This window comes from Poecilia reticulata, chromosome 10 (genome assembly GCF_904066995.2).
Source record: "Poecilia reticulata chromosome 10, P_reticulata-male-v2, whole genome shotgun sequence".
Classification (NCBI taxonomy): domain Eukaryota; kingdom Metazoa; phylum Chordata; class Actinopteri; order Cyprinodontiformes; family Poeciliidae; genus Poecilia; species Poecilia reticulata.
Genome location: NC_088839.1, coordinates 28,522,317 through 28,534,567, shown reverse-complemented (window position 1 = coordinate 28,534,567; position 12,251 = coordinate 28,522,317). Strand labels below are relative to the sequence as shown.

General features: G+C 35.1%; 1 protein-coding gene across 3 annotated transcripts in view; it reads left to right on the top strand.

Moving 5' to 3' along the window:
• pcgf3 (polycomb group ring finger 3) overlaps positions 1-9,729 on the top strand; it is a 48,562-nt gene extending 38,833 nt beyond the window's left edge. The window contains exons 8-11 of one of the 3 annotated variants that reach the window (XR_534755.3): positions 3,099-3,236; positions 6,471-6,551; positions 7,824-7,936; positions 9,326-9,729. Coding sequence is in view for 1 of the 3 variants with exons in the window: in XM_008421162.3 (XP_008419384.1) it covers positions 3,099-3,236; positions 6,471-6,551; positions 7,824-7,871 (267 nt within the window). In the remaining 2 variants the exon portion in view is untranslated. Of the gene's footprint in view, positions 1-3,098; positions 3,237-6,470; positions 6,552-7,823 lie in introns of all 3 variants that reach the window. The other 2 variants (XR_014089402.1, XM_008421162.3) reach the window with 2 other exon arrangements.
• The last annotated feature ends 2,522 nt before the right edge of the window (positions 9,730-12,251 follow it).

Below are 12,251 nucleotides of genomic sequence, written 5' to 3'. Positions count from 1 at the left end.
AGGAGGAGCAGAGGGGGTTAGGAAGAAAACGATGATGTTGGAGGAAGAGGGTGATGGGAGAAGAGGAGGAAGGTGTTTCAGAGCTTTCAGGAGAAAACGGAAATAACAGCTGCCGTTAAACGACGTCTCATCCAGACTGTTTTAATATGTAATTTACTACATACACCTTTAGAGACAGAAGGGTGTCAAATACTTCCTTATTTTAGACTTTTTCACAAACTGTTGCTGTTTATTTTTCAGTAAATTTTAGCCTTTCTATATAAAACATCACCAGAACCAAAGCAGCTCAATCTTTCCTGTACATTTTCCTAAATTATATCTCGCAAGAAATTACATTTAAGTCTGCAGACAAACTCATAAATGAAAACATAATCGAATATTATTGTATTTATTTAGCAAATTATTTTATATTTATTTAATTTTTTTGAAGGTGTTTTATCTCATCACAATAATTTCCACTCTTGAACTAGTGCAGTTGTTTTTATTATTCGTCCTGACCTTTAGTTTTAATTCAGTTTGTTTTTTTAATTTCTAATCACTTTTAAGTTCACCTTATAAAGTGTTTATTATATATTTTGTACATAGGGCAGTTCTGAGCTCTACTGAATCATAAAATTTTAAAGTATTCAATATAAGAAATAATTGATTAGTTGAATGAAAATAGTCAGTTACAGTTTGGACAACGTTCTGCTTCAGGTTTTGTTTTAAAATGTGAATGTTTCAAAACCTCCAAAAACAGGTTGCTAGGCGACGGGCAGGGTTTGGCTGCGGTTGCTAGGTAACCAGAAAACATTAACTTAATGCCAAAAGGTTTTTTTTTAAGAAGCAACTGAGACTCAACCGGAAGTAAAAAAATGTCCAAAACGTTAATTTTCCACTTTAAAACACCAGTAGTAGTATATATATATATATATATATATATATATATATATATATATATATATATATATATATATATTCATTTAATAAATTAAATTATCGTTTTGTTTCTGTTAGCTCAGATTTTTGCGAGTTTAAAGAACAGAGAGAGGTTAGAAAAAGTTACAGAGCTTCAGAAGATTCACGGCAGCATTTCTAGGCAGGTAGGATGAGGAAGAGGAGCCCCTCTTCCTCTCCTGGGTAAGTCAGGTGTGAGAGTCAACAGGCGAATCGCCGCGCATGAACACTTGGCCTCCTGGACGACCTTTCAGAGCGAAACCTTGTGGTGCAAGGCGCTGCCGGAGGAAACCAGTAAAACCAGAGTCCGGTAGTAACTGTTACTCAATTACATTTACTGAAGTATTTTTTACTTCACTGTAATTTTATCGCTACTCTTAGTTGAGTAAAATTTCCGGATTCTCTGTTCACTGAATGAAAAACAAACGTTTTAACCAAAAATTCACCATGAAAAGACACAGACTTGCTGTTTGTTAAAGTTTTATATCGAAAGAAACTGATTTGGAAAAATGTTCTTTTGCCTGATTTTGTTATTTTTTGTTACTTACCTGAATTACTGTCAGTTTGGGCCTTAAAATACCAACATTTCCACTTAATTTTATATTTTGGTCCTTCTGATGACGTAACTTTTAAATATTGAATGATCGATAATTTGATCAGTTACTCAGTACTTGAGTAAACTCTTTACCAAATACTTCTTTCTCTTGCTTGAGTACAATTATCTCTGCTACCAACTCACACAAACAAAACTCGAGAAATCACGGTTTCTCAAGATGCTGCTTAGATTTGAAGTCAAATCTTTCTGCATATCGGTTTATGCAGAAAGAATTGCATTTGTGTATTTAAAAAAATAGCTGTGAATTTTCTCATTGACGCCACTTGAGGCCTCAGACGTCCAGAGTTGAAGCTCGAGCAAATATTCAAAATGAAAAAGTTGCGTCAGATCTCTGCAACAGCTCTGTAATGAGCCTGAAGCTTTTTATGCGCGCCTCACAAAGCACACACTGTGTTTTCTTTGCTCTCCTCTCTCTTGCATCAGTGCATTTGTGTGTTTAGCTGCAGGAGCCCTCCTTGGCTCCGCGGACCCGTCGGTAATGTACTATAATGTTATAAAAGTGCCTCGCAGGCCGCCATCGAGCCGCCGCGGAGTCCAGATCACCAGCAAGGCTTTTATTTTACATTATGAGCTTCCCCTCACTGCCAGCGCCACTGGAAACCAGACACACTGAGATGTTGGTCTTTGCTTATTGAAGGGCAGACTGTTCGGCAAAGCACTGCCGCTGTTTATTTGAGGATGTTTAAACAGGAGGGTTGTCGTCGCCTCCTGTCTCCAAAAAGAGGAATGAAAAGAGACAGTCGCACATGAAGAGCTTCGTTTCCCTATTGTTTTGTCTCTTGACATGTGAGTCCCAGTCATGATAATGGTTTCTGACCACGCGCCGTTTCACCTGAGGGGACAAAACAAATTCACAGGCCGGTGGCAGGGAAAATCGGTGACATTCAGGAAGCCAATAGCAGATTAACTTCACTGATTCAGCCAGCTTTGCTTGTGAAAGCAGAATAGAGCATCTCTCTCTTCTATGGCTGCAACTAACAGTTGTTTTTTTTATACAATATTAGAAATACTTTAAAATGTGCAAAAAAGTTTTTTAAAATTTAGCAGAAAATACACTGTTTACCTAAAATGCATTGAAATGTATGTATATATTTTGACTTAATTACTCCTCTTTCTGCGTTCTCTTGCATACTCCAGGTAATGATGATCATATTAATTTACAACTATTTTAATTACTCTGATTAATCGCGATTAATCGTTTCGTCCCCATATGCAACTTCTGCCTACAGTAGATCTACACTGTTGTGCAGTACTGATGTACTGGAACAATAACTTACGTTCTTTTAGCAGGTGGTCTTTTTTATTTTTTAGAGAGATTTTAGAGTTAATCATGTACTCTAGTTAATGATTAATCAATTACTAAGTTAGTTGATTAACAATCGATTAATCATAATTTATCAGATTATTTCAGCCCTTCTTCCACAGATGCTAAAAGTTATCTCTCCCAGCAATGATCACAACGCTGCAACGCTTCTGTAAACTGATAATATAAACATGTATGGATTTGCGCAGGTCATATAATCATCATTTTTCTTTTGTCCAACAGGTCAGCATCTGCCTGGAGTGCAACAGCAGCAAACTTCGAGGTCTGAAACGTAAATGGATCCGCTGCTCGGCACAAGCCACCGTCCTCCACCTCAAAAAGTTCATCGCCAAAAAGCTTAACCTGACATCGTTTAACGAGGTACAGAAAACGACGCGTGCATGGCTGAATCTCACCGAGTCACAAAATCTCTAAGAGTCTATTTATTTCTGCAATTCTTCCATAGAATCTAAATTTTATATCTTTGTGATTCACACAGCGATATATTGCTAAAAATAGTATATTTTTACAGGTTGCTAGATCCAAGTATATCAGTGGAAAATTGAGTGGAAGGAAAACGTGAGACTGCCTTGTTTTAACTTAATTGTATTGTTTCTATGTCCAAAGTTTGATGCTGGAAAGGTTTGGAAACTCTCCTTGAAAATGCTTGAAAAGTGCTTGAATTTTCCTGTTGGACAGATTTGGGTAATTTATCTTTTAATTTGCCAATTTAAGGCTTTGCTTTGTCATTATTTATAGATTTTCAAGTACAACAGGAAGAAAGAACCACAAGATGTAATGTTAAAAAAAAACATTTTATATATAGTTTTGTCTGCAAGCTTACTCCTGGGAAGCAAAAATCTACGTGGCTGAGATGGGGCTGAATGTTTATTCAAATTAATTGTTATATAAAATAATAATCAATTAAGTTAGTAATGGATTAATTATTAAGTGGCGTACACAGACTCTTGAAAGGGCAAATTAACATATTCAGATCAGTAAACTATACAAAGAATAAATATATTTTGCATTTAAGATGCTAAATATTTGTCTGCAAATATTTTCTACCCAAAACTCCTAAAGCGACAGTTTTAACTTCACCTGGTTCAAATTGTGCTAAACAAATTCCTATTAATTCATATATTAATCCAAAATATAATCAGCAAATTAGTGGATGGTGTGTTTTTATTTGTAGCATCTTTTGCTACAAATAATCACTCGTTCATTAAAGGAATGCTATGTTGTAGCATTTTAGGCAATAAAATTGATGGTTTCTGATTTTAAAAAATATTTATTTGCTTATTGAACAGCAAAAAATTGTGTAAAAAATGCTTTAGTGGTTAAATGAAAAATATGGTAATTTTTTTAACCGATTAGTCGATTAATCGTGAAGTTTAGAGGAAATTTCTTGAATCTTCCTGCTTCTTTTACAAGATTAAAATAAAGTTTTTCCTTTTTAAGCTGTGACTCATTCGTGCCCTTTGTGTTTGGTATAATTTGCATGAAAACAAGCCCTCATGATATCTAATTTTTCTATTTATTGTCTTCGCCGCCCCGTTCAGAGCAGCGGGGGGGAGGCGAGAGTGGGCGATAATCTGACAGATGGATTTTTAGATATGGCTGTGAGAAATCGCCACAATCGCCTTCTCGTTGCCTATTTTTCCCGTTTTTCCTTCGTGTCTTTTAATATTTTGGCTGCCACACAGATGAGTGGGTCGACTCCATCAGATCGTCGGCTTGCGCTTTACCCCTCCGGCTATTGTTGCGTCGTTCACCGACTGTGAAAAGATGCTTGAAACGACTCTGGGTTTTAAAACCGAGAGCATAAACACACCCGTTTAAATTTATCCGCAGGACGTCTGGTGCGTAATAATTCAAGAAGAATAGGAACGTTAAAGGTTAGATAGAAACCAAGAAGGGAGAAAATAATCCTACCAGATGGTTAAATTCAAATTAAAACTACAAATGTGCCACATAGATCAGTGCTGGAAGTCGATGAGAAACGACCAGAACTTTGTCACATTTGTCCTTGTAATGATGTGAAATTTTATTTGTGGAGCAATTCTCCAGAACTTCTTCATTTTCCTCATTCAGAACCATTAATAACGCTGAAATTTATGTGTAATATGTCAGTAATATTTCAATATTTACTGTTTTTAAGTGTAAGAAGAAAAGCATCAATACAATGTTTACGTGAAATTTTGTGCAAATTTTCTTTGATTGTATTATTAATCATTAATCAACTCTAGTTTTAAAATGATCCAAAAATAATCAGAACAGCCAAAAATTTAAATAAAATGAGTGTTGATGAACCTCATCCATCCATCCATTTTCTTGCACCCTTTTTCCCTCAGTGGGGTCGGGAGGGTTGCTGGTGCCCATCTCCAGCCAACGTTTCGGGCGAGAGGCGGGGTCACCCTGGACAGGTCGCCAGTCTGTCGCAGGGCAACACAGAGACACACAGGACACACAACCATGCACACACACACTCATACCTAGGGGCAATTTGGAGAGGCCAATTAACCTGACAGTCATGTTTTTGGACTGTGGGAGGAAACCGGAGTACCCGGAGAAAACCCACGCACGCACAGGGAGAACATGCAAACTCCATGCAGAAAGACCCCAGGCCGGGAATCGAACCCAGAACCTTCTTGCTGCAAGGCAACAGCTCTACCAACTGCGCCACTGTGCAGCCCGTGTTGATGAACCTGTAAAGGAAAATGGCTTTCAAATATTTTTATCATTTTAATTTATCATGTGATTAATTTATTGATTGCTTACTTAGTTATTCTTGCTATTCTCTCCCATTTGCTCCATAAGAAAATCAATAAAAACGAATTGAAACTCAAAAATATGATTAAATTAAGACTTTATGTGTAGTTTAATTATTTAAATTACACTTTTTTAAGTAAATTTAATTTAAAAATTTATGTTTTTCAAGAGCAGCATTTGTCGTACTACGATTGCTGTTAAAGAAATAATTTTTTATGATCATTTTTATCGATATCACAAGATATTGAGATACAAGTTGAAGACATATCGCCTACAAAATTACCAGTTGTTGAGATAATTTGTGTAATTTATTGTAAGTTTGCAGCTTAAACTCTACATTGTTGCTAAAACAATTTTTAAAAGCGGAATTTAATATTTTCAAGTCAATATAAACATATTTAAAATATGTATTTCTGAATAACTGACGGTGATTTCTGTCGTATATTTTTGAGTTTTGCTTTGGCCTGGTCAGTGTGCAGCAGTGAGCCAGCAGGTGGCGCTGTGACGCGCGGCTCCCTCTCTGTCTCAGTATTGACCGGCAGACGGCGCTCTGCAGAATATCAATGCCGCTTCACGGCGGGAATAGATTCATCGAGCCAGCCGCGTGTTCGCCATCGAACCTGGTTCCTTCTGTCGTTCACCATAAACTTCATCATCATCATCATCATCATCATTCTGCACAGATAAAACCAGCAGCAGAAATCCTCACGCTTCACCCACTGAGCTCATACAGTCTGCTTTCTGTGGGGGAAACATTTTATTTTTCTCCTTCCACCTTTCTGGTCTGACGTTTTCAATAAATGTGCTTTTTTTTTTTTTTTTTTTTTTTGCTTCTTTTCACAGCTGGACATTTTATGCAACGAGGAAATCCTGGGAAAGGACCACACTTTGAAATTTGTTGTTGTGACAAGATGGAGATTTAAGGTAACAAATTCTGGCAGTTTTGAGGAAATAAATATGAATTCCAGCTGACAAGAACATGATTGATTTAAATGTTATCGCCTGCAGGTTATGAAATCTTTTTACAGACTTAATCCTGTTGCATGTTGTTAAACTAAACCCAATTCTAATCTATAATTGGTTTACGTCTCCTCTCATTATTTGTGTTTCCGTTGTCCACATAACTGCACAGATTGGCATTACGGAAATACATTTGCTTAATTGAAACATAACAGTTGTGGGGAAAAAAAAAATTCTCAAAGTTTTTTGAGAAAAGGTTTTTGCACCAGGATGAGGTGTTTTGTCGACAATATCAGAATTTGTGTATTTGGCAAAACTGCAACGGAAACACTTTTTTGCGTCGCAAGAGTCGCATGATCAACAACGGAGTGTTGCTACTGGCAGAAAAGATGAAATTGACGACAGGAAATGGGAGGAGGATGATTAAGATGCGGCATGTTGTTAATAACAAACTTTATTCAGTTGTAATTTGATTGTGTTTCTTATTTAATTCAGACACCGCAATTGTAAAATTGTGCTTTTTTGGCAAAATATCTACAAAGTTTTGCTCACATTTGTTAACTAATGTTTAGCCTTGTTTATGATTGGCTATTTTCACTTAAAAAGTTTTAGTTTTGTTTAATCTGTTGCTGATTTTGCCTAATTTATAACAGTAAAGCACGCCAGACATCAGATTTTTAAGAGCTGCAGCGATGCATTCTGGGTACAGAATAAATGCCATTGGCTGCGTCAGGAGTGGAAAGGAAACAGAACTTATGTACAATTAGTGACTTCAAAATAAGAGCATGAATATAAACGTCTAATTATGAGAAGAAGAGTCTATAACCAAAACTTCAACTTTTAGTTACAAACCAGATATTTAATTTAATGTCTTATCATTTATCCAGAAAAATGTATTTAGAGGAAGATAGGTGCGCTAAATGTCTTCAGAGTTAACAGAAATACTAAAGTGCTTTACAAAAAATGAGCTACGCTATTAGCGGATTAGTGGATGTGTGCACACCAGTCCAGCACTGCAAAAACACAAAATCTTACCAAGTTTTGGTTTCTAGAGCAAATATCTTAGTACTGTTTAAATTAGACAAAGCTAACTAACAGGTGCCTTTTAAGCCTGTTTTTAGTAAATAATTACAGGTTCAACTGGCAGATCTTATTTCAAATGTACTAAGATATTTGCACAAAAAACTAGAAAAAAGATTCTTGGTAAAACCTTCAAAATGTTGTTGTCCGTTCCAGAAATCTCCGCTCCTGCTCCATTACAGACCGAAGATGGACCTGCTGTAGCTACAACGGACACAATGGTTGTTTTATTTGGATCCTTTTGGTCGGCTCCTTCGCCACAGACTTTGGTGAAACTTTCTTCTTCTTTTTTTTTTAATTTTTTTTATTATTATTTATGCAAAGACGATCAATCAACACCAAGCAAACACCTGACGTCAACAAAAGCCAGCAATTCGACATCTAATGAGACAAAAACTGGCACAGGACCTGCAACGCCGGCGCGGTTTTACAAACTAAAACAACCTTTTTCTTCGTCTGCTACATCCTACATATGTGAACAAAAAGAGAAAAATGGAAAAAAAAAAAAAAGGAGAGAAAAGCATATATTTATACTTTTGTACAGAAAAGACATGAACCAAGACACTACTGGTGCTCTGTTTACACACAAACAAGATGTCGGCAGTCATCTGAACATGTTTTTGAGCTTCATCCTCCTCAGACGATGACTGACGGGAGAGGAAGGTCTTTTTTTATATATAAATAAGAATATACATAAAAAGGCGTCTTTTCACAACACAACATGTTCTGGGAGCACAGAAAGTTTATGGAAAAGTTATATAACCTCCATCAATTTTAAGCCGATAAATCAATTTCCTCTGAATTGTTTTTTTTTTTATTATTATTTTATTTCCATTATGTCTGATTTGGATTCCTGATGATTGTCAATTTGTGAATAGGCTTTTTTTTTTGTGTAGTAATTTATGTTCGATATGCTGATATTGTACATAAAATGTCATTACAGAGAGATTGAAGAGAGACTTTAGACTGTTAAATAGAAAAGAGAGAGTGGATCCCTGAAGTGCTATCTATATGGTGATAAATTACAGACTCGCTATCAGTATCAGATTATATGAAAGCATCTTTATGTTGTCTGACAAGGACACAAAACAGCTTATATCAAATCTGCAACCATTTATGTGTTTGTGGGGTCTTAATATGTGAATTTGACTATAAGGAGGAAAACTGTCCCCAGCGCCAAGCTCATGTAGAGAATAAGACGTTTACGATGTCGTCGTTTAGGCAGATTGGAGTCATTTGAATTTAGTTTTCCTCACACTAAGCAGTCCTTAATATCCGTCCTCGTGTTCCTGCACTTCTTCTAGCAGCAGAAACTTGCGGAGGAGGATTGGGCCCACTGAATTAAAAGAAAAATCATAATTCTGATTTATGATCTCAGAGGATTAAAGTCAGAAATCCAACGGAAAAGTCAGAATTCTGAGAAAGAAGTCTGGATTATGAGATTAAAGTCCAAAACATGTTAAAGGAAAAGTAAAAAAATCTAAGAAAGTCAAAGATCTCAGATGTTTGTCTTTTTCTTATCACACTTCTGACTTTAATCTCCTCATTAGTCTCGTATTAAAGTCAAAATTATGTGATTAAAGTCGGCGACCAAATTTTGAAGAAAAAAATTGGGATTCTGAGAAAAAAAGTCAGAATTATTTTTTGTTTTTTTTCAGTGTCCCTAACTCTCCTCCGTAGAAACTTTCCCTTCATTTGTAAGGATTTTTCTAATCTGGACTCATCAGCTCCACTTGCAGCTGTTTGGTGTTTAAATGTGGAGAAAAGGCATTTAAAGAAAGAAACGCGTCAGGATGGTCGTCTCGCTGTCGCATCTTTATTCTCACTCCCAGCTGGAGAAGCTGCACAGTCTGCAGGTTCATGCCTGAAAAATGTATTTCACATTTCACTTTTTGTTTCTGCCGCAAGTATTTTTTTAATTTTTTTTTATTTTTCTGCAGGACAGCCAGCATTCAAGAACACAAATTCAGGTTTTAGCAGCGGCTGAGGCGTTACTTGGAGCATTTTAATATTGAAAATGAGAATAAAATGACCACAGCTGGGTCGTTTGGTGCTTTTTAAATGTGCGTTTGTAACATTAAGGAGGTTTATTCTGTCACAACATGCTGGTCTTAACTGTGATGCAGCAAATCTGCTAAAGCTCTTCTCTTCACATCTTAGAAAAGTTTCTTACATTTCAGTTTTTCAAATCTGTTTTTCCCAAGCCAATGCAGAACTGTCACCGTTTCACATGTGAAATGTTTTATTTAGCAGCTTCTTCATGAAATCTTTCAAGAAGTGAAACTGGTATTTGTTTTTCAGGATTTCAACTTACAGAAACACAATATTTTTACCTTCTGAATGAATGACTGGTGTTTACTGACACGCACTGTGTCTCCATGGCAACAAATCCAGACAAACGCAGCTGAAACATCTGCACCATTAAAGCCCTCACAGCATGGCTGCTCATTGTTTTTGGTTTCTGTGAAGCCATTTTATTAGAAATGCATCAATTTACTTTTATTATTATAGTTATTACTTAAAATGTGTTGTGAAACAATATGTAGGAGCTCTGACTGTGAAAAAATAAGGAACTGCAGCCCATTTGTGCTGCCACACTTTTTCCTTCCACTTCACTTTCCATTAACGTTCGTCCAGGTGCATCTCAGTAAATAAGTCTATCTATGTAATTTTAGATTAATTGCATCTGTACTGATGTTTCCAAACCTTTATTTCTGTTAATTATGATATTTTTTTAATTTACAACTCATGAAAGCTCATTTAATTTCTTAAGCTTCTTTAGCAATAATTTTCTGTGGCATTTCTGCTGATTTTTTACTAAACACAGAATATAACATCAGAGAACAATATCATTTTATTTGCCATAAAAAAGTGAATTTTGATACAGTTTTATGAACAGATTTATTTTTTAATTGCACAATTTCCGGCGGCTTTACTAACTACAAAACAATCAAGAAAAACTAGGACTTAAACATCAAATAATTTCCATAAAATGTACAAAATTATGTTTACGGTAATAATTCAGTACTTAAAGGTTCTTTACTTGCCGTTTTTCACTTTTTGGCAAATTTGATTAAGATTAAAAACGGCAAAAATTTTTATATTTTCTGTTTTCTTGTGCGAAACTCGGTTATGAAATTAGGTTTCAAATATTTTTAATCAGAAAAAGTTATTCTTCAAATGGCTTAAAAACCAAAAACAATGAGCTAACAGAATTATTTTTCTTTTCCTTGATAAAACACTTGATATTTAGTAAATATCTTTAAAGGTTTTTTTCCTTCCTGACTTTAACAGAAACTCTTAAGTTTGCATCACAGCTGCTTGATTTAATTTTGTTAAACGGTAAAACTCTTCAGTTTGTCATCTGACAGAGATATTTGTTTGTTTATTCCAGCTTCTCCTCGTCTTTGTTGGTTTCTGCTGAACTTTTTCTGTTTTCTTTAAGGTACATCAGCTCTTCTTCAGGTGGAGATGCTGTAAAACACCCAACCTGGTGCTGCTGTGACTAGAAAACAAGGAAAATCTCACAAACACTCCAAAAACACAAAATGGTACCAAGTTTTTCTGTCTAGTTTCTAGTGCAAATATCTTGGCTCACTTGAAATAAGACAAACTAGCTTACAGTTGATTTTAGCAAGATATAAGAGCTTGTTTTAGGTAAATAAAAAGTTATATTTCCACTTAAATTATTTCACTTGTAACAAGACATTTTCCCATGTTTCAAGTGAAATAATCTTCCAGTGCGATTATTTTTATTTTCATTTATTTACTTAAATCAAGCTCATAGTTTGTTTTATTATTTCAAATGTACTAAGATATTTACGACGGCGTTTTAAAGCTGTTAGATAGAAAAATAGAGTAAATTAATGTCAAAATTCAGAGATTTTGACATTAATTTCAGGAGTTTTACAGAAAAACGCCTGGAAATATCTGAGGTCTGAAAAACAAAAATTTACAGCAGAAAAAAAAATATATATATATATGTTGTAGACAAAAGAAGATCGAGTATAAAATTTTACTTTTTGACTTTCGGAAATTTTCTGAGTTTCAAAACTTGAAAGTTCTTGACTTTGGAAGCTCAGAAATTTTTCCAAATTTTTTCTATCAATCAATCAATCAATCAAATTTTATTTGTATAGCACATTTCAGCAGCAAGGCATTTCAAAGTGCTTTACATAATTAAAATAAAAACAGAAATAATCAGTGAGAAGGAGAGAGATTAAAAAAATAAAAAAACAAAAAACATTACATCATTAAAACGTTGAAAAGAAAGAAGAAGAAATTAAAAACATTAAAGACATAAAAACATGGAAGACATCAAACAACATTTCTGATATTAATCTTAAAATTTTAGTTTTTTCATTCTCTCTCTCTCTGTTTCTCTCTCTGTCTCTCTATCTCAGTTGCTGTTGGACACCATCATATATCTGCACTAGAAACTAGACCAAAACTACTTGGGTCAGTTTTGTGTTTTTGCGGTGAAAATGAACCACAAATGCCTCACTTGCCCGTTTTTTTCCTGCTGTTTCTGCTGTAGTTAAGGGAACTCGGTTAACGGTGGTATAATTATTTCAACGTGGTGCA